The sequence below is a fragment of the Phyllosticta citriasiana genome, assembly GCF_038021145.1.
Source record: "Phyllosticta citriasiana strain CBS 120426 chromosome Unknown IWZ02scaffold_5, whole genome shotgun sequence".
Classification (NCBI taxonomy): domain Eukaryota; kingdom Fungi; phylum Ascomycota; class Dothideomycetes; order Botryosphaeriales; family Phyllostictaceae; genus Phyllosticta; species Phyllosticta citriasiana.
In genome coordinates, this window is record NW_027117282.1 from 41,792 (window position 1) to 61,882 (window position 20,091).

The 20,091-nt window shown below is 55.2% G+C and overlaps 10 protein-coding genes across 10 annotated transcripts; 3 read left to right on the forward strand and 7 right to left on the reverse strand.

Moving 5' to 3' along the window:
• Positions 1–3,219: 3,219 nt before the first annotated feature.
• IWZ02DRAFT_218460 (uncharacterized protein) lies at positions 3,220–4,939 on the reverse strand. The gene has a single exon (XM_066762780.1). The coding sequence runs from the start codon at positions 4,724–4,726 to the stop codon at positions 3,332–3,334; it is 1,395 nt and encodes a 464-aa protein (XP_066623465.1). The 5' UTR covers positions 4,727–4,939; the 3' UTR covers positions 3,220–3,331.
• A 125-nt stretch (positions 4,940–5,064) lies between these two features.
• Positions 5,065–7,647, reverse strand: IWZ02DRAFT_218424 (uncharacterized protein). Its single transcript, XM_066762779.1, has 8 exons — positions 7,339–7,647; positions 7,208–7,288; positions 7,004–7,157; positions 6,844–6,956; positions 6,485–6,798; positions 6,025–6,435; positions 5,918–5,979; positions 5,065–5,870 (listed from the first exon to the last, which is right to left on the reverse strand). Exons 1-8 carry the CDS (start codon positions 7,546–7,548, stop codon positions 5,344–5,346), a joined length of 1,872 nt encoding a protein of 623 aa, XP_066623466.1. The 5' UTR covers positions 7,549–7,647; the 3' UTR covers positions 5,065–5,343.
• Positions 7,648–7,650: 3 nt separating this feature from the next.
• On the forward strand, positions 7,651–8,520 carry IWZ02DRAFT_219017 (P-loop containing nucleoside triphosphate hydrolase protein). The gene has a single exon (XM_066762785.1). The coding sequence runs from the start codon at positions 7,731–7,733 to the stop codon at positions 8,496–8,498; it is 768 nt and encodes a 255-aa protein (XP_066623467.1). The 5' UTR covers positions 7,651–7,730; the 3' UTR covers positions 8,499–8,520.
• A 22-nt stretch (positions 8,521–8,542) lies between these two features.
• IWZ02DRAFT_468775 (DUF2407 C-terminal domain-containing protein) lies at positions 8,543–9,535 on the reverse strand (the record flags this gene model as incomplete). Its single annotated transcript, XM_066768657.1, has 1 exon — positions 8,543–9,535. One exon carries the CDS (start codon positions 9,533–9,535, stop codon positions 8,543–8,545), a length of 993 nt encoding a protein of 330 aa, XP_066623468.1.
• Positions 9,536–9,648: 113 nt separating this feature from the next.
• IWZ02DRAFT_447688 (stress responsive A/B barrel domain-containing protein) lies at positions 9,649–10,568 on the forward strand. Its single transcript, XM_066767299.1, has 3 exons — positions 9,649–10,027; positions 10,087–10,197; positions 10,252–10,568. The coding sequence occupies exons 1-3, from the start codon at positions 9,962–9,964 to the stop codon at positions 10,405–10,407; spliced, it is 333 nt and encodes a 110-aa protein (XP_066623469.1). The 5' UTR covers positions 9,649–9,961; the 3' UTR covers positions 10,408–10,568.
• On the reverse strand, positions 10,528–11,334 carry IWZ02DRAFT_375955 (uncharacterized protein; the record flags this gene model as incomplete). The annotated part of the gene is made up of 2 exons (XM_066764858.1): positions 10,528–10,568; positions 10,620–11,334. 2 exons carry the CDS (start codon positions 11,332–11,334, stop codon positions 10,528–10,530), a joined length of 756 nt encoding a protein of 251 aa, XP_066623470.1.
• Positions 11,335–11,974: 640 nt separating this feature from the next.
• Positions 11,975–12,636, reverse strand: IWZ02DRAFT_516698 (guanyl-specific ribonuclease F1; the record flags this gene model as incomplete). Its single annotated transcript, XM_066770683.1, has 2 exons — positions 11,975–12,259; positions 12,324–12,636. The coding sequence occupies 2 exons, from the start codon at positions 12,634–12,636 to the stop codon at positions 12,147–12,149; spliced, it is 426 nt and encodes a 141-aa protein (XP_066623471.1). The 3' UTR covers positions 11,975–12,146.
• A 1,130-nt stretch (positions 12,637–13,766) lies between these two features.
• On the forward strand, positions 13,767–14,552 carry IWZ02DRAFT_375007 (uncharacterized protein; the record flags this gene model as incomplete). Its single annotated transcript, XM_066764794.1, has 2 exons — positions 13,767–14,094; positions 14,149–14,552. 2 exons carry the CDS (start codon positions 13,767–13,769, stop codon positions 14,550–14,552), a joined length of 732 nt encoding a protein of 243 aa, XP_066623472.1.
• A 444-nt stretch (positions 14,553–14,996) lies between these two features.
• Positions 14,997–17,863, reverse strand: IWZ02DRAFT_219120 (putative succinate dehydrogenase flavoprotein subunit). The gene is made up of 5 exons (XM_066762788.1): positions 17,376–17,863; positions 16,589–17,214; positions 15,385–16,526; positions 15,100–15,339; positions 14,997–15,053 (listed from the first exon to the last, which is right to left on the reverse strand). The coding sequence occupies exons 1-4, from the start codon at positions 17,576–17,578 to the stop codon at positions 15,310–15,312; spliced, it is 2,001 nt and encodes a 666-aa protein (XP_066623473.1). The 5' UTR covers positions 17,579–17,863; the 3' UTR covers positions 14,997–15,053; positions 15,100–15,309.
• Positions 17,864–18,125: 262 nt separating this feature from the next.
• IWZ02DRAFT_447702 (uncharacterized protein) lies at positions 18,126–19,089 on the reverse strand. Its single transcript, XM_066767300.1, has 2 exons — positions 18,689–19,089; positions 18,126–18,630 (listed from the first exon to the last, which is right to left on the reverse strand). The coding sequence occupies exons 1-2, from the start codon at positions 18,771–18,773 to the stop codon at positions 18,362–18,364; spliced, it is 354 nt and encodes a 117-aa protein (XP_066623474.1). The 5' UTR covers positions 18,774–19,089; the 3' UTR covers positions 18,126–18,361.
• Between the last annotated feature and the right edge of the window lie 1,002 nt (positions 19,090–20,091).

A 20,091-nucleotide genomic window follows, 5' to 3' on the forward strand; every position in this document is an offset into this window, starting at 1 on the left:
AGGGTCGAATATGCGTAAAACAGGAACGGAGCGTTAGAAGGACCTTTTTTTCCTCTTCGTCGACAACGACCAGAAGTGTGCTCGCTTGATTGGACAGAACCAGAGGAATCCTAAAAATGGCGAGCTACTCCTAGATGCATTGAAAGATGGCGCCAAGAGTGGAGAGCTGCTTGTACAGCATTCGTCCAACGGCGAAGGGCTGGGATGGTGGCACTGCAGCCCAACAAGATGCAGCAATCCAATCAGCATGCGGGCGGAGGCAGCAGCGAAAGTTCCGCATGGATGTCGAGCTACCGGCAGAGCTGCAGGAAGAGTAGCAGAAGGCAGATCAAGTGTTTTTGCTGTCAGAGTGGTGAGATGTTCTTGTGACAAGACGAGTCGAATCAAGCTCAACTCAAAGTCGACGGGAGGCGCCGTCCCGTTTCTTGGGAGCTCGAGATCTGAACAAAGTTTCCGGCGTGGCGGGAACAAGGTTGTTCGAAAAATAAGCTCATAAGCTTCTCAGCAACTACTGAGCGCACCTCAATAGTCGGCGACCATGTTGTTCACCTTTGGCACGCCGTCGCAGTCGTCGCGGGAAACTCCCGATGCGCGCCATCCTCCAGCCCTGATCGCTGGTGCAGCTTGCGACAGCTGCGCGCACCGCACCGCCTGGCCACATGGGAACGTACCGTGACACCAGCCACGACTCCTGGAACCAGCTTTCGCATGGCCAACCTGGTCTTTTTGGTCAGGTCGAATGTTTGACCTCCAGTCTGATCCAGGAGTCTGCTTGCTCGCCTCGTTCCATCTCTGGCTGCTGCTTTTCGAGGCATTCCTTGTCTTTGCCTTTGTTGTTGGACAGACCCACTCAGCAACATACATCCCACTTCTCCCGATCTACGCTGTGCTGCATCTCCGTTGCACTTCAACGTCTGGGCTGTCCTTCACTTTCCTCCGCTGCAGGTCGAAGCGCGTGCAAAAAGCCGTCTCGCAGGTGGTCTGGTCTGAATTGGGTGCCAGTGGCGATCCCGACGCTGGGCCAGATTCATGCTCTGTCCAGGCCCTTGCTCAGGTTTGCCCACTACGTTTCTACGTCGACTCTTGATCGTCACGGTGCACAAGTGTCGTTGTGCTGGTCTGTGGGGAACTTGGATGTACAGCTTGTGGTACAAGTGGAGGGTCGTTGCACCTGGCAAAGAAAACTGAAGTTGGAGCTGCAAAGTTGAAGATGGGAACACATCCTTTGCTTCTCGGTCCACGGCGGCAAAGTCATTGCCCTTTCCCATGCCATGATTGGACATGCATAGAACATTCAGCTCAGCCAGGTCCACCCAGATGTACCTCGGGGCTCAAAAAGCGGATGCAGATCCACCTGCCGCTGGCAGCTCCACCGACCAATCATTGAAGCTTCACACCAGATATCCAGACCCTGCCATAACAAAAACGCACGCGTCCGTCTTATCCGCACCATCCGATACTTGGACCATTTTCGCCCATATGTACCGAATCGCGCGGTGTGTTGTAATCCTTCGATGCGCTAGCGATTCTGCGCCACGCCCCAGCATCTTGCAGCTCTATTGATCAAGTATTGCTTCTCTGCACAGCACACGGTACTTGCAAGCGGATAGGTTGATACTTTTGCTGTTGCTGCCGGCAGTCAGATTTGAATCCCTCCGCACTCGGCGTCGAAAGCATCGTTCTCATGTCACCCTCGGTTTGCCGGCCGGTGTTTGCGTCGTCGGCAGCGCATGGAGCGCATCTATCTGCGGACGATCTCATCTACCCAGTTTTCAAAAGTTGGCTTTGCGGCTGGAGAAGTCGCTTGGTGCGCGTGCGACCGCGTCCTTATGTAGAGGCAGGTCTTTTCGTGGTGATTCGTCGATTGACGCAAGCGCTGGCGACGCGTGGCGATCCCGGACACTTTCGAACGAATGCGGCGGCCAGCCTCACGACATATCCTGCTCCCGCTGGTTTCTTTGCGAGCCGCAGATGACAACCTGCATGGCGGTGATGTGCAGACTCGACGCGACGCCTCGCTGCCGATGCGCAGGGCGTGTGGGGGCGCTCTGCCTTGAAACGTCACGGAACGCGTGCACTACATGGCATTGAAACTTGGTCAAGAGCATGGAATGATGTGCAGGTGGGAGGGCTTGCGTGGTGCGGGCTCTGTATTGTGGGTGTAGTGGCGGTGCTGTTGTAGTTGAACAAATGGCACCGGTCAGGGCGGGTGGTGGTGTCAGTGTGCAACTCAAAGCCTCAGGTCGATGCCACCACGCTTATGAAAGTGCTGTGATGGAAATACCTCGCAGCCTTGGCTCTCTCCCTGTCTAAAGATGGCGGAGATGGTCATTTTTGGTTCCATGGTCGATTAAGATGAAGTGGCACTGTTTCTGCTTTGCCGGTGGTAGCAGTGGCAGCCACGTCCTGGGTCCTACTTCTCAAGCCTTCACGATGACGCTGCCTTGCACGAGCGCCTATAGTCCCGGAGGCATTCTACTCTGGCTGACTTATCGTCCGTTCATCTCCCCTTTGCTGAGGTGTGAAACCGGTCAATTGCTGATCATAGAACCAGTTGTTCGAAGAACAAGTAGGCAAAAGGGTTCTCAGCATCACTTTGCAGGGAACGATGTGACTTTCCTTTGACTGAGCGCCAGAGTAGGTTGATCATCGCGATACGATGTCCTCGCGTTCCTCACTCAAGTCTTCGAATACTGGTCAAGAACCGGAAAACATCCTCCACCAAGAACTTCGCAATCGTCCCGGCTTGGCCAATGCTGTGCTGATTTTGAAAAAGCAAGCATCAAAAGAAGACGCAACGCGCCCGAGCAAATCCCAAACACAATAGATGTCATGACTTGACCTCAAGCACAGCATCTGATTTGAACCTGATGTTTCCAGACCACATGTCCTGAAGGCGACTCTCAAGAGCGTACCACAGACGTTTCGAAACACTCCGTAGACTGGAATCCCAGGGTTTCAGGCGGAATAAGGTTTGTAAAGACACTGGAAACCGCAGCAGAATCGGCCACGCATTTTGAATGCTTTTGTCCCACCGCGCTCGTCCCAATTCCTGGCAGGTGATTCTACTTTCACATGGGGGATCAGAAGCTATTTTGATGGACATGAAAATTTCCACCTGTCCCTTTTGAAACACAGATGCAGAATCTCGATAATGTACTAGGTAGTCGCTTCATTGTAAGGCTTCCACTCGAACAGCAATTCAATTCAATGAAGGGTTCAGAACATAGAAAAAAATTCAAAAATGGAACGAAATCCCGAATTCCAGCATATGTGGAAAGGAAAAAACGAAGAAATTCGTCAAGAAGGACTGGGTAAAATCAATCTGCGATCACTCATCCTTCTCGTCCATCTCATCTTTCGCACCGCACAAGTTATCCAGCGAGTTCCAAAACCTCCTGACAACCCCGTCCCTCTTCTTGAGCGCCGCGTCAGCATCTTCCAGCGACGACTCCTCCTCATTGCTGAAGAGATTCCGGATAGCGTTGGACCAGCTCTTGATGCTGTCCCAGCCCGAGCTGCGAGAACCAATAATACTGCCCGAAGAATCAGACTCTTCTTCGCCGTCATACTGCTCGTCCTCAGATTCGACTTCGATGAGGCGGCCCTTGCCTTTCTCCTTGTCTAGCTTCACCGCCGCCAACGCCATATCGTGCTGCCTCTTCATCTCCGCGACCCATGCGCGCCGCATTGCATATTCCTCCTCCAATTTGGCCAGATGTGGCACGGCGACGTGCCACTCGTTGTTGAGGAAGACCCGGTACTTCGGATTGCGATACGGGTTTCCCATGTCCCAGAGGCCGGAAAGCGCACACCACTTGGCGCGAAGAACGATAGGATCGCGGGGTGGGAGGTAGTCACCGTAGTCGATTTCTTCCTCTGATGATTCCGAGGAATTGTCCGTGGCTCCCGAAGAACACTCCGTGGTGATCCACGAGAAAGAAATGGCATCGTCTTCTTGTTTCTTGCTTCCCTTCCCTTCCTCTTCCTCTTCTTGCGCGTTCGATTCCTGGCCCATCGACCTGTTCTCCCGCTCCCACTGCTCCCACCGCTGCACAGCGGCCCGTAAGGCCATCTGCCTGTGATGCCAACGCTCGGCCTCCGCAAACTTTTCCAGGAGCTTTCTCACGAAATCAAAGAAATGCACCTCGATGGGTGCCCTCATCGGATCCGTCATATCCAAAAACAAAAGCGTGCCACCCGCCCTGCTGACACCAGGGGCAAAGCCTAACCCGGGCAAGTCCGGCGACATCATCGCCTCCCACAGCACATACGCGACGAGGCGATCGCGAGTAGTCAGAAGGAACGGATTGATGCCCGCCTTGCCCAGCGCGCGCGCGAAGAACGGCCAGAATTGGAGCGAAATCTTCGTGTGCTTCAACAGTTCGACGTAGCCATGGGCGCCTCCAAGCTCTGGGCAGGCGTCCGACAGGGAGAATGTGTCTCTGGGCGGCACGGCCGGCATGGTGCTCGAGGATTCCGCGCACTCCACGCTGTAAGCGCTGCAGTCGCGACTGCAGACGCCGCAGGGGTATGGGTTGAAGAGTCGCCTTTGCTCATCCTCGTCGATGCGAAGGGGTAGTACTGAGGGCGCGGCCGGGCTGATGTATGGGCTATGGTTGATTTGATCGAGTTTTCTGCGCAGGAGTTGTTTGGTGTTGAAGGATTTGCCGATTCTGATGTCGGAGGTTTTGTCCCATCGTTGGTGGATCGGAGGAGACTGCATGGTCAACTAACAGGGGTAAGTGAGAGGGAGAAGAAGCGCAGAATAGATCAGGAGGAGAGTCTCACTGTAGGACTGTAGTCTCAGCAGACTTCGCGGCTGTGTAGTTATGCGGAATTGGCAATTTCCAAGGCGGAGCGTGTCCGTCGAAACTGGATTCAGGGGAGGGAATACAACGGCCGAAGAAAGAATTCCTGCAGGCAGGGCGGGCTTTTGTAGGAAAAGGGACAGCTAGCTCCCCATCAGATTTCTCAATCTTTGAGTCACCCAAGATCACCATGGAGTAGCAACTTGATGTCCAGACCAAAGTTCAAGCCCCAACACTCCTCGAAGTCGCATCTGTAATGTCAGAGTTGGGCTGTAGAGCCAAGGTTAGTGAATCTTGAGGCGAAAAGTCTGCAATTCTCAAGTTGCAAAGAGCCTGCGCGAATGTTGGGTATTGACAAGGAAAAGACTGAAGACATTCAACCATGGTACCAAAACTCAGACCCAACCCCTTCAAAAGCGCAACATGACCAAAGATTGATGGGAATCGTCAAAGAACCAGTCTCGAGGGAAAATTTTCAACCCTATGTATTTACACAGTCCACAGAATTAGAGACATATACAGCATGAACAACTCACTGATCAGCGACTAGCACCCTCGCGTCTTCCACGGCACGCCTGGCCACTCTCTTGAGGACGCCCTTGTGGTCTGCCTCTCTGAACCGCTCCCAGTGGTCCAAGCCCTCCTTGGCTTGGATCGAGAGCGTCTCGTAGCCCTGCTTGATGACTTTGCTGACCTCTCTCGGGCTCAAGTTTTTGCTCTTGACCTTGCCCTTCTCGTCGCCCTGCAACAACTCGTAGTAATGACTCGACACGCTGATGAGGGTCTCGATCGAGCTTGACGACTGGTGCTTTGACAGATCGTACGCGTCACGGAACTTTGTGAGAATGTCACCAGTCTCGACGAGTTTGTAAAACAGATCGTCATATGCTGCCGCGTCGGGAAGGAAAGTCTCTCCCGTCGACAAGGACAAGGCAATCAAGTTGACTGTGTCATCAATCAGACGGGAGTACTGGTGCAGAGTCTTGATGTCCTTGGCATATGTCGTGAGAAAGCGGGTAAAGGACAGCAGCGAGCGCCAGAGTTCCGACCAGTGGTACACTATTTACATGTGAGCATGTGTCAAGGAGGCATTAACAAAGATTTACCAAATCGAACCCGAGATCGTCCCAGGAATGAAATGAGCCGCAATATTACACCCACGCATAAGCTGCAAGATTAGCTGCGAACAAAACAGGAGTCCAAGGAGACTCACATGTAGAACTCCGTGTCAAGACGACGCCTCAGGTTATGATTCATTCCGTCAACCATGATGTCCAGAATTGTAGCAGCAATGGTCCGATCTCCCTTGGGCAGCGGCAAAAACGGTTGTCTCTGCCTGCAGAGTCGCACCGGTGTCTTGCTCTCGTCGCTGCAGATGCGCTTGGCGAGTTGAGGGTCTTCGATGATGATATGGAGTATGAAAAGGTTCACATGGGTATATAGCGCCGTCCTTGGAGACCGATGAGCATGCTGAAAAATGTACGAAGTGAAAGAGAGAAATGCGCTAATGGGTGAAACGTCAGTCTTGCTCGCCGCGGGCTGCGTGACGAGATTAAAGCAAAAGAGTTTGTTGGCGTTGGCGAAGTCGTAAGTTGACAGGAGAATGGCGGCCTCTGCTCCAGGTCTGCTTGCATCAGTACGAGGGCATTTACTTGGTCACCTAATCAACTTACAATGCTGCGAGCAACTTCTGGGCTTCGTCTTCAGGGACCGACGACTTTTTGTTGGATCCTGTCAGGTAACCAATAGCGCTACCAAGTGACCAGCCCTCTGGAAGATCATCTTGGACGGCAACGTACTTGTCCCTAGCGTCCCGACACGTGTTGCCTACACAATGGACCGTCTTCTTGATTGCCATGTCATTGACAAAGTCGTCAAGGCGGAGTCTGTATGGATTCTGGAACTCGAACTTGTTGTAGTTGACCAGCAGCCCGAGGAGGATAAAGGGATCAAGTATTTCGGTGGATGATTCCGAATCTTGGACAAACTGCGCCCCGTTAGCAAGCTTCCATGACATGAAATCCGTACAAACCTTCATGAGGGATGGGAAAAGATCGCGGTGCGTGAAGTATGAAATCAGCCCAGTCGAGTACGCTCCCGACGTGATGGACAGTCCGACCCTGATGGCCTTGCGGCGGATCTCCACTGCACTTGCATTAGCTAGAGCAACAGGACGGGCACTTCGTACGTACTACTGCGACCGCTGCGGATAATTGTGTCCAGCGCGCCCACCAACTCTGGCAGCACCACGTCCGCATTGTCCAACCCCGCGAGCACGGAGAGAATGTCGGAGCTAGGATTCGTGTACTTTTTGCTCAACACGGAGCCTAGAAAGACTGTCAAAGTCTGATATGTGAGTCGGCAGTCGGTTTGTAGAGAGTGAATGCGCAGCTTACATCGAGGGCGATTTCGTCCGAGGGGCTTTGGGCGTTCTTTATGCGGGCGATGGCGCGGGAAAAGAGCTGTTGGGCAGGGACCTGGAGAGAATGTGAGAATGTTGACAAGCGCGCAAGTCCAGAGAAGGTACCTGGAAATGGAGCATGGCGTCGGCGCTCAGGTGACCCAAAACGCGTCGCAACCGGGGTGGATCAGGCTTGAGGAGGAAGAACTCCTGCCAGAAGCCCTCCGAGAACTCGGGCTCGTCATCTTGCTCGGTGAACAAGACTTCGTAGAGCTGGACAATCTTTGGCGTAAAGGTTTCCGGGCGAGACTGCTGGGTCAAGGGCGAGGGCTCCATGGCGGGGGCCTATGGGGCAGGACGTCTGGTGTAAAGAGACGGTGGTGTTGAATGATTGCCGCGACAAGGCATCGATCGGCTAATAAGGGTCCACAGCGCCGACAACAGTCGTCATCGCCGCGTGGGGTCCCCGGCCGCAGCAACTCAACACCACCACGCTCTGCTCCCCAATTCTGTCGTCAATGGCCTCCGCCGAACAGCCAGCCTTCCTCCTTGCGCTCTCCGGGCCCTCCTCGAGCGGCAAGACCACGCTTGCACGGCTGCTCCGTGAAATCCTGCCGTCGGCGTACATTTTGCACCTGGACGACTTTTATAAGCACGACTCGCAGATTCCCGTCACCAGCGCCGGAGTGCAAGACTGGGACTGCCTGGACGCCATTGACATCCCCCCGCTGCGAAACGCCCTCGAACATATCAAAGCTCACGGGACACCGCCGCCAGACTTTATCAGCAAGGAGGACCAGAATGCTGTGGGAGAGTGTGGCATCTCGAGCGCCGTGTTCGACAAGTGCCGGGAGAGAGTGCGGCAATACTTTGAGTCTGTGAAAGACAAGTGGGGCGCGAAGAAGATTGCCATCATCGACGGCTTCTTGCTCTTCTCCTCAGAAATGGCAGAAATGGGAATCCGCGATCAATTTGACTTGAGGCTGTTTTTGCGCGCTTCTTATGCAACGGCCAAGAAACGCAGAGAGGCGAGGAGCGGCTACATCACGCTGGAGGGATTCTGGGAAGATCCTCCAGGCTACGTCGACGATGTCGTGTGGCCCAACTATGTCAAGGACCATAACTTCCTCTTCCAGGGCGGGGATGTGGATGGTGAGTTGGATCAGGAAGTGTGCCAAAAGATAGACGTGAACGGTATGCCCACGGATGCAGAGGGCGACATGGGCAAGGTCTTGGAGTGGGCCACAGGCATAATACTCAAGAAGTTGGATGCTCTTTTGCAATAGAAAAAGCTGCTGCGCAGCGGGTATCAAACGGAATGCCCAAGACTTCAGCTCGTTAAGCGCAGAAAGCCAAAGATGATGTTGAGCAAAAAGCCCGTCAAGACGGCAATCTGCCGCCTCCTGCTCCAGACTCCCTCCTCTCTGAATCCCCATCCCAGTGCTCCAAGCGGCCAAAAGAAGCCCACCACGTTTCCATAAAGCATATCATCCAATCCACTGTTGTCTGACCACGTCGCACTACCCCATCCACCACCACCGGCATCTCCACCGGCATCACCTCCAGCTCCATCCCCTACACCCACGGGTCGATTTGCATTGTCATTATCGAGCCAACGATCCTCCAGCACTCGCATCTCCGCCGCAGAGGGCATCGTGTCCGGCGTATGTGTGAACGACAAGTTGGCGCGAAACTGGCTGCGCAGAGCGGCGACCTCGGCAGCCGTGAAGCCCGCGGTGAGCAGGCGGTCGAAGCCTTGTGGTGCGGCAGTCGTCGAGCTCGTAGCATCTCCTGCTGTAGTTTGTGTAGCTCCTCCGGCAGCGCTGCTGCTCCCCGCTCCCGTCAGGCTGCCGACTCGGGGGCGCGGTGCGCCGGATGCAAATGCGGCCGTCAGGGCTGCTTCTGCGGTCACCGCATCATTCTTTTCGGCCGTGAGCTGCGCCGATGTGAGGGTATCGCCGATTGAGCAGTGGATGTACAACTTTCGTGGTTCTGGTATGGTGGCATCGTGGGCTCGTTCTTTGCCTTTGCCTTTGCCTTTGCCGGTGTCTTTGGTGGAGGTATCAGGCGGTTTGGCGCGTGGTGGAGGAGGTGGAGCAAGATTGAGGGACGATGAGAGCGGCGCAGTGTCAGCTAGGACTTTGCCAGCGTGAATCAGACGCAGTCGACTTGTGGCATGAGTTGCGGGAAGATGTTGGCGGATAAGTTGCTTGAGTGAGAGAGCGGTCGTAGTCTTGGGGTTGTGGATCGGTAAAGGTAAGTCTGGTATTGACGCTGTGAACCGAACTATAAGGATGAGATCAGGCGGGAGGGCATCCGCCATTGCAAAGGTGTTGGGAGTCGTAGTCGACGATTGAGCGTGGGCGGTTGTCATGATGCATGGATGCCGAAAGCTATGACGGTCGGCCGCCAGGGTCCTAGTTCGGCCTGCAGGTCTTCAACCACACATTGTGAAAGCTTGAACTTCTTCAATCATTTCGGTCATCTCTTCGTAGAAATGTCTCCTCGCAGATAGCTGATCGATAAAACTTTGAAGACGCAGCCAAAAATGTGTACGCAGCTACCTCCAGTCGGGAAGCCTGTAACACGAATACACGGCGTCACCCGGCTATCTCCATACACACGTCATGAATAGGTATCTAGGGCGGGGTGGACCCTCTCTCGGAACTTGTCCGCCAGAGACTAAGGTACTTAACTACCTCGACTCGCCGCTACTTATGGGAGCATAAACATTAACAACACGATCACCATGGCCATCATTCATATCATCCAATTCAGCTTCAAACCAGAAGTACCCAAGGAGCAAGTCGACGATGTGTGTATTCAACTCTACTGTACTATACATCTATGTACTGTCTTCTGAATGCTGTCCAGGTCTGCCGCCGAATTCTGGCCTTGAAGGACAAGTGCATCCACCCGACCACAAAGAAACCGTACATCAAGTCGTTTGTCGGTGGTCGCGAGAGCAGCGCAGAGGGACTCCAGGTATCTTTCTTTATCATCCTTCGACACTTCCACCTCCCTGACAGCTGTGTCCAGGGCGGCGTCACCCACATTTTCGTGTCCGAGATTGAGAGCGACGAGGACCGTCGGTATTACATCGAAAAGGATCCGGCTCATTTGGACTTTATCAAGTTTGCGGGGCCCTTGATTCAGACTGCCCGGGTGGTGGATTTCGAACCAGGGAAATTCTAGAAGCGATAGTGTGGTATCCAAAAATGCACGAGACCGTCCAAGCAGTGTATCTGCTACCCCCAACGCCTTTCCATGCAACGCCATAAGCAGGAGGACCCACGGGTCCTTGGGTGATCGTGATTAGTTGACGCTAAAAGATTCTCCACATCCACATTGCTCCGCTGCAATATTTGGTTAGAAACAATGTCAGAGTGCCAGTAGGAAAAACTCACTGATGTTGGGGTTTTTGAAGACGAATCTCCGGCTAAGCTTGTCCTCCACCCAGTCCATTTCGCTTCCGAGGATGTGGATGAGGGCCTTGGAGTCTATCAAGACCTTGACGCCGTCTTGCTCGACCACGTCGTCAAACTTGCCGGGCTTGTCGACGTACTGCAGGTGGTATGCGAGACCGGAGCAGCCCTTGGACTTAGTCCCCACTTTGATCAACTTTGGCTCAGGGCCATCCAGCAGCTCGCGCAGTGCGGAGACGGCTCGAGGAGATAACGTCATGGCGGCCTTCTTCGGCTTAAACTTGAAGCGACTCTGCCTCTCCCTGGACGAAGGGGCTGGCTTCGGTGCAGCCGTGGTCTGTGCCTGTTGCGCCTCGGTCTCAGAGGTGGAAAGGGTGTTGCGGGTGTTTTGGACGGGTTCGGGTGGTTGAAAGCGCTGTTCAGCCATTCGCGAAGGGCGCTTCTCGGCGCTTTCGGGTTGGTTGCCGACGAGGGTGCTGTCCCCAATGTCCTTGGACCGCGGCGGCGCGGGCGGCAGCTGGAGCTGGTGAGGCTGGTATGCGGTCGCAGTCTGGAGGTAGCGAGCCTGGCGAACAGCAGACCACGAGTGGAAGCATTGAGGGCATCGACGAGCAGCAGCCAGCGATGATGAGGTGGCGAAACGGAAGATAGAAGGTGCAGCGGCGAGGGCGGCGGTCACAGCAGGCGTGACCGACATTTTGAGGAGTGATGGTAGCAATGCGGGGACAGTTGGCGATGGATGTTGCTCAGGGTCGGTGAGGTGAAGACGGGAGCGTTTAGGATTAGAATGGCAATCCGTAGTCATAAGCCGCGGCGTTGCGCACCATCGTCATTACGTTTTGCCGACCAGCCAATCAGATCCCACGCAAAGTAAGAGGCCCCAGCTTACCAATGCGGCAAGCCCGTTCGTCCTGTCCCACCACCACCATTTTTCAACATCACTCGGCTGCATCCATCATCAATACATTTGTCCATCGACTGCTTTCGATTGGTTGGGGTCATTTCGACCGCAAGAAAATAAAGTGCCTCTGCGAGCCTGTCTCTCCAAAGTCTTCCCCCTGCTCGTTCATCCCATATCCATATTTTCTTTGATATCAGTCATCATCTGCGTCCAACAAAACACTCTTCTTCTCGATTTTCTTTCTTTCTACGCAACTGTCCAGTGAAGAAAGACGTCTTATGTCGACGAGCCCAAGCCAGGCGGCAAGACTCTTGGTCGCCATTCCTGATGCATCCAGCCGATGTGGCCACAAACGCCAGGGTCTTGGGAAACGAAGGCCCAACATGGCTGACTTTGTCTCCTCTTCTCTTGTAATGTATTCAGAAGACTATTAGGAAGTCAATCTCGGGTAAGCACAAAGCTTGGATTCTCGGCGCGCGAGTAGAAAAGACAGAGATTGAGTTGGTATAGGCAAGCATCGAAATGCTCAGATTGGATTGATTTGTTTGCGTTTCTCGCAACACTGACTGATCACCACTGCCTCACGCCTCCATGTCTTTAATAATCACTTAGCTGGTGCCAGAGCAGCCAACAAAGTTGTTGCCGCTGGCGCCAGTGTGGGTGATGGTACCAGCCCACTCGCAGTTGGAGTTGAAAACGACACGGTCAGCACCAGGAGAACCTATGACAGTCACAATCAGAATCGCGCGTCACACTTCAACAAAAGAAAGGAAGAAAGTGCGTACCGCCGCTGTAAGTGCCCGAGGTCAAGAGCGGCCACTCCTGGTAGGGGCCGCTGACGACAAAGTCGAAGCCCTCGTAGTTGTTGTAGGTGTGGGGGTAGTCGTTTGAGCCGACGGTGTTGCCGGCCTCGAAGTAGGAGCAGCCGGCGCTGACGGCGTCGCTCTGCTGGCTGGCGCTGTAGGACGTCGAGCCGCAGGTGGTCGACGACTGGCGCGAGACCAGCTGGTGCTCAGCGGGCACGGGGTTGGCGAGGGCGGACAGGGGGAAGGCCAGCACGGCAGCGGCCAGGGGGAGGAGGGTCTTGAGGATGGACATGGCGGGCAGTGTGTGCGGAGGTTGGTGGGTATGTGGTAGTCACACAGGAAACGAGTGGATGGTACGCTTGTGTCAATTCATTCCAAAGGACGAGAGAAGTAATGTGAATATATAGGACGTATTCACCCTGCCTACAGACGAGAGACGAGAGAGGTCGTGACACGGTTTGGACCATACCAAGCATGTTTGCCAGGAGCGCTGCTGAATCGGGCCATGTGCTATCTTCACGGTCAAGGCACTGCGGCCAATGGCGCGCCCACGAGATAGGAAGCGGCGTACAAGCAGGGCAGCCAAGCGCTGCACAATCGCTGGTAGCGTCGGTGCACACGCAGCAGATCAGTAAATGGTGCTCGGCTAGACGGAGGGGGGTGGAGTAACTGGCCGTGGGACAAGTCGTCCAAGACGGAAGATGTAATGTTGGGGATAGTACGGGGCCTTCTCAATCTCCAATGGATCCGGAGATACGAAAGCCTGCTACTCCTCGTATAGGTAGGTGCATGTTGCAGACCTGATCTTCAGGGCACCCGCTGCGTGGCTGAGGCGACGAGAGGGGGTGGCCAGGGGGTGAGGAGTGCGGCGGCATGAGAAATGGGCCATGTGAGACCGACATCTAGATGAATTGGCCGTGGACCAGCCACTCAGAGACACAACAAGCACCGTCGGCATGTCCGATGAAGTTGGAGGATGGTGTCGCAAAAAAAAAAAAAAAAAAAAAAAAAAGAAGAAGAAGAAGAAGAAGAAGATCGTCGGCGGAGGGAGCGGCCAAGCCTTGCCCGAAACGGCAGGCGCGTTTCCTTCGCTCCGTTGTTCCTCGCGTCGACGGTTGCACCTCTCAATCACGAGCCTATCTTTGCTTCGGTGATTGGGTCCACGACTAGATCATGGCCTCAGCGTCTGTCGAAGCCGTCGGATGTCGCCACTGTCGTCGTCCAGCTCTGGTGCTTGCCGTCGACCTGACTTGAACCTCCATGTCCCCATGACGTCGTTCCATGAGTGGGCTCCGGCTGGCGGTAACCATCCGGATTGTGCCTCTGCGACTGCCTAGGCGTCTGTTTGCTAACCTCCCCTTCAATTCTCGCTCCAATCGCCTTCAACTCACGTCTCAATCGCGTCTACTCCATCCCGTCAACATGGCAAGTAAAGATCCTGTCTACTCGCGCTTTCTTAGCAGCAATTCTCTCCACGAGACGTTTGCAACAGCTCTCGCCCTGCCTGTCCAAATCGCCGCTTCTCAAGATGATACAGAGGCTGTCGAAGCGGCGCTGCACAAGCTTTGGAAGCTAGTTCTTGACGCAGCAGAGCAGACTGCGCCTGATCAGCAAGCGTACCTTCTTGACGTGATCAAGAACCTCAAAAACACAAAGGATGATGGAAAGTGCTGCACAGTCTGGGGCCAGCAACAAAGCTGGACAGATTTGCCTCTTTTCGGACCTGCTATGCGGGAGAAATGGAACCGGAGTAAGTCGCCATTCTCAGTGCCTTCATGCAGCACGCTCTAACCATGACGCACAGGCACCAAGACCGAGGCATCGTGGGTAAATATCAACGCCTTCGCCGCGCGTCTCACAGCTGCCAACGTGTGCGACTTTTCCCTCTACGCCATCTGGACCCTGCGCGAAGCGCTCGAAGACCCTGAAACCTCAAAAATCGCTGTCGAGACCGACCCCACCGCCCTGCACGCTGCGGCCGTCTGGCTCGAGTACGCGGCCGAGTCGATCCGAAGTCTGAGCAGGGAAGAGAAGGCGTTTGATGGGAAGATGGCCAAGCCCGGACAGAGCCTCAAGGACAAGGAGTGGAGAGGATTTTGTCAAGAACGGTGGCAGGAGTGGGCGAGGCGCCTCTCAAAGGTTGCGGGTGAGAAGCCGGATTTGGCACCAGTGCTGACCAAGGCCGTTGCGGAGGTGGAGAAGCAGTGAGATTGATTTGCACATCTGAGAGAACATTGCTGCCTATCGGGGTGTTCGTTCCCGTCTCAATTGCTCTCTTTCTCAAGAAAAACAATTTTGCGTGGACATTGAGGAACAGCGGAGGTCGAATGCAGGCTGCGAGCAGTTGCTGAATTTCTCTAAGCCGAAAGACCACCAAACGCTTCATGCCTCAAGTCCTACCCACTGTGTGGAGTTGGAACGGAAAATGGGGGAACTTAGGGAATCATTCTTGGGCTCCTTCACTCTGTCAATCATGATCAAATCCACACCCGTGACCTATTCCACAATCACTCTCTCTGCGTCACAGCCGCGAAAGGCGACATTGCTCGACCAGTACCTTTCCCGCCTCACGGATCGGGAAAAAAGCGGGAGATTCCAGAACCAACGTTGAATTCCTCTCCGCTTGCACCAAACAAAGCCTTTCCGCTACTGGTCCACCACGGTTACCAAATTATAGGTCTCGAGTACATTGTTCCTATTCCTAGCAACCTACAGAGTCTCAGACGGGATCTAAATCCACCGTTTTTCCGCTTACCCAGTCTCAGGATTTAGAGCATCCGGCGAGAGGAAGCAGGAATGCGAGATGTGGCACTTTCCATAACATCCACGTCCGAGACGGACATTCAGAGTCTACGTCACATGCAACAGGTACGTCTTTGCATTGCGTCAGGCTTCTGGAGCTGACGAAATGTCGATCAACCTGCCACATACAGACAGATGCTCTGGGACCATCCGAAGTCCTCTATCAATACGACCTCGTTTTAGGCGGCACCGTCTGGCATTGGTCAGAGAGACTTGCCTCAAAGGGAGCACCACTTACCTCGCACTCCTCCTGATTCAGAGTATCAAAAGTAACGCGTCGGGAACCCAATTTCACCGGCTCACCCAGGCTCTTCTGCCAACCCACGCTGTGGGCCAACCACGCCTGGTCGTCCCGAAGAGGAAAATCTTCCCGCGCATGGCTGCCGCGACTCTCTTTCCGCGCCGCGCCGCTCGCAACCGTCATGACGGCGTTGGCGAGCAAGTTGCGCGTCTCGAGCGCCTCGACGAGATCAGAGTTCCAGATGAGGCTCCTGTCGCAAAGCAAAAGGCGGTCTCGGAACAGCTTTTCCACGGCGCGGATACGCTCATGGCCAGCCGACAACGATTTCCCGTCTCGAAAGACGGACGCGTCGGCCTGCATCGCCGTCTGCATGTCGTGGCGGATCGAGGCTGCCAGCTTGTCGCCGTCGGAAGATAGGATCTTGAAAACGTCGGCGATGGAGTCCATGCCTATGTCGTCTGGGTGGTCGAGCGGCCCTCTTTCATCTCGAGACACAATGTCGAGCGCACACGCCCGTCCAAACACGACAATGTCGAGCAGCGAGTTCGCGCCCAGTCTGTTGGCGCCGTGGACACTCACGCAGGCCGCTTCGCCCGCGGCGTACAGCCCTGGCACCGTCTTCTCCTCACCATCCAGCCCAACATCGAGAACCTGGCCCTTGAAGTTGGTCGGGATGCCGCCCATGCAGTAGTGCACAGTAGGCAGGACCGGAATGGGCTGTCGCGTGATGTCGATGCCGGCAAAGATGGACGCCGTCTCTGCGATGCCGGGCAAGCGCTCGAGAATCGTCTCGCGCGGGAGGTGCGACAGTTGCAGATATATGTGGTCCTTGACGGCGCCGCAGCCACGGCCTGAGCGGATTTCGATGTTCATGGACCGCGCGACGACGTCTCGCGATGCAAGGTCTTTGGCGGTGGGCGCGTAGCGCTCCATGAATCTTTCTCCTTCGTTGTTGAGGAGGTAGCCGCCTTCGCCGCGCGCACCCTCGGTGATGAGCACGCCTGCGCCGTATATGCCGCTGGGATGGAACTGGACGAATTCCATGTCTTGCAAAGGGAAGCCGGCGCGCGCGACCATGGCGTTGCCGTCGCCCGTGCTTGTATGCGCGGACGTGGCCGAAAAGTACGCTCGGCCGTACCCTGTGACAATAAAATCAGCAAACGACCCTTTTGACCTACAACCAACAAACAGATGGACATACCTCCCGTGGCCACGACCGTATTGCGCGCAAAGACACGATGAAGCGTGCCATCCTCTAGATTGAGCGCCGTGACGCCGACGACGCGCCCGTCTAGCACCATCAAGTCCAGCGCAAACCACTCAATCAGGAAGCGCACGCCGTGCTTCAGGCACTGCCCATACAGCGTGTGCACCATGGCATGCCCGGTGCGATCACCGACGCACGCGGTACGAAACGCCTGGCCACCACGGCCATAATCACGGCTCTGGCCGCCAATGGCGCGCTGGTATATTCTCCCCCCTCCTCCATTTCCGCCGTCGTCGTCGCTCGTCCGCGAAAACGGCATGCCCCAGCGCTCCAGCTCGACCACGGCCGGCACCGCCTCGCGCGTCATGTAGTGGATGGCGTCCTGGTCGCCCAGCCAGTCGGCGCCCTTGACCGTGTCGTAGAAGTGCCAGCGCCAGTCGTCGGGGTGCATGTTGCCCAGCGCCGCGTTGATGCCGCCTTGCGCCGCCACCGTGTGCGAGCGCGTTGGGAAGAGCTTGGTCAGCACCGCGGTGCGGAGGGGCTGTTGTTGGGTGGTGGAGGGGTCGCTGAGGCCCAGGGCTGCGCGGAGACCAGCGCCGCCGGCACCTAGAACGAGAGCGCTGATGCGGGGCCTTGGGTTAGTTGGGTTGTTGGTGAAAGAGTGAGGGGTGTTGTATGTTTCTCAGGAGGTTGTGGTGGATAGAGCAAGGAGAGCGAGGCAAGACTACCTGGCCCGCGAAGAGTTGGACGCAACGCCGCTGCAGGAGACGGGAACACGTACTCGTAATAATGATCGAAGACTGGTACATCTCGGCCGCCGAACTTGGTCGTTGGGCTGGTGGCCATGCGTCTGTGTCCTCTTGCTGCTGATACCACATGTTCGCTGTCTGCTCTTCTTCCCCAACGGCTCCACGCACCGCCAAAGCCAATGCCAGTTCTTTGCCAGCCACGGAGGCGATTGGTTCCCCTACATAGTGCGCGCATGACGGCCCAGACGAACGAGAACGAGGATTGCAAGAGTCAAGCGCAGAGATGCGACGGCAGAAACGAAAGCTAGACAGCAAAGCTTATGGCAAGACGAAGTCCAGTAGCAGACAAAAGAGGAGCGCTTGAAGCGGAAACAAAACCATGGGGAAAAAGGCACTCCAAGAAAAAACCCAATCCAACGATGCGGCAAACCCCACCAAGTAAAAGCTCCACCTGTCTCCGCATCTCGCATGAGGGGGAGGGGGAAGGGGCAAGGGCAGGCAGGCAGGAGTGTGAGGACGTCGTTTGCCGTTGCCGACGGATGAACGACGACCACGCAGGCACTGAACTGAGTATGACACGGTATAGATGCGTGCAGGGGCTGTGTAGCGCACTCATCCCTGGTGCGCGTGCAGGCGGGCCGCCGGCGGGTGGGCGGGAATAGCGCTTCGCGGGGATTATGTCCGCTCGAGGGTGGATGGGCAAGGCGGTTAGGTTGTGGGGTGTGTGATTGGCTCGTTGGCTGTGCTGGGGCGGGTTGGCTGGTTGCAGTACTTGGGAGAGGGGCTTTGGGTGGTCGTAGAGAACATGTCGGGTGAAAGGGGGGACGATGGTGAGTGCTGGATGCCATCGATGATTGATGCGATGATTTATTTTCCATTACATGTGTTCGTAGCAGTCATAATCTCATACAGGGAGGCCATCATATCCGTCGACGACAACAGGAGAGACCAAAACCACTTCTCTCCTCCTTCTCCCCCTCCCTCTCCCTCTTCCTCTCTTCCTTTTCTTCTCTAAACCCTACAAGCCCAGCGGGTTATCCTTACTCTGCTCCTTACCGCCAAACTTGTCCTTGTCGCTCTGGTCGCCCCAGTCCTCGGCACGCTTGTTGCCGCCCAGGATCTCTGCGCGCTCGTCCTCCTTGCCGAGCGTCGGGCTGAGGACGGGCTTGGTGATGCCGCCGACGGTGCTGGTGACGGGCTTGGTGACGCCGCCGACGACGTAGCCGACGGGCGACAGCACCTTGCCCAGGCCGTCGCCGAGCGGCGTCAGCGTCTTGTTGATGACGCCTGTGGGGATCGAGAGTTAGTGGGTGCGTGGGTGGTGATGTGGAAAGGGAAGACGTACCGCTGGGCTGGTTGTCCGGGTCGTAGTTGGGGTTGTTTGGGTTGTCGGCGTGCTTCTTGACCGTGTTCTCCTTGTTGTTCGACATGTTGAAAAGCGCTTCGTTTGGCAAAGTTCAAGTAAGGCAAAAGGAAGTCGGTACGTATGCAGCAAGAGTACTTGGTCCGTAGTTGATTGGTTGCTTTGATAGTGGGTTTTTCAAAAGGGCTGTCAGGCCGCAGCAGCTACGGAGGTTTAAAGCACAGCATCAGGACAGGCTTGACAGGGTTGGCGACTGGTGCGTCCAAGTTATCGGATGTTGGTTGCGCAATGAGGCGGTCATGCAGCCTGTGATGTCATCGGGGATCAGGGTTCGTTTGGCGGGGTGCGTCAGTCCTGCGCCTTGACCTCACTGCTTTATGTTGTCTTGTCCAACCAACCCAACTTAAACCCGACACTGACGCCAACTAGCCGCCATGCCGGTCTTTGCGACTACTGCACTGCGGCTGGTGCTATTCCGTCTGTCTGTGAACATGTCCGATTTTTTTGTGGCTTTCAAACCTAGGTCGCCTACGGAGTCGAGTACAAAGACAAAAATTGAAAATGATAGCAAAACAACAGAGCAACCAACGAAGCAGACTCAAAATTTTGAAAGATGAACACATACCGCTTCATGACCTGATCAAATTCCCAGGACTTCACTCGACTGAGCCACAAAACATTTCACGTATGACTAGTTGCTTCGACCTAGAACAGCATCTGCAAGTTGCGCGTTTGTCTCGAAGCACACCGACCTTTGAAGACGGACACTGGAGCAACATGTCTGGCGCTCTGTGAAAGCTGCCAATATATCATTTCGGCAGGTCTGGTTGGTGGCTGGGTGGTGCGAGAAACCTAGGTACAACCGGCAACTCAACCGACGCGTTGCACAAATCTCGGAGGCGGCGGGAACAGCGCCAGCGCATCACATTCGATATTCAGCCTTCTTGGATGTATACCCAAACATGATAGGAGAGTATTTTGAGTCACAGATGGTGAATATGTCTCCGTTTTCAAGACGTCTTGCAAAAGTCTCCGATGGATTGTTGGCACTCTCTCCTCTGGCGATCGCCGCGATGACAGTTGAACGCATGTGCTGGATAAGTAGATCCCATCTGGACATAGCGATCCGATTTCTTTGCGAATAGCCGGCGATGACTGGTGATTGGAAAGGAGGACAGCAGGTGGGCGGAGACTTTTGGTTCGCTTTCGGATTGAGTGGCCCAAGCTCGAGCTCCAGCCTCGCTTCTCCAGCTACGCACCACATACTGGGGCATGCTCCGCAGATGATGAATAGAAAACACTGCCAGTAAAGAGGAAAAAGACGGGAAGCAGCGGACTGTGAGCTACAAATTACGGTGGGCGGAGGGGTGATGTTGATGACAGAA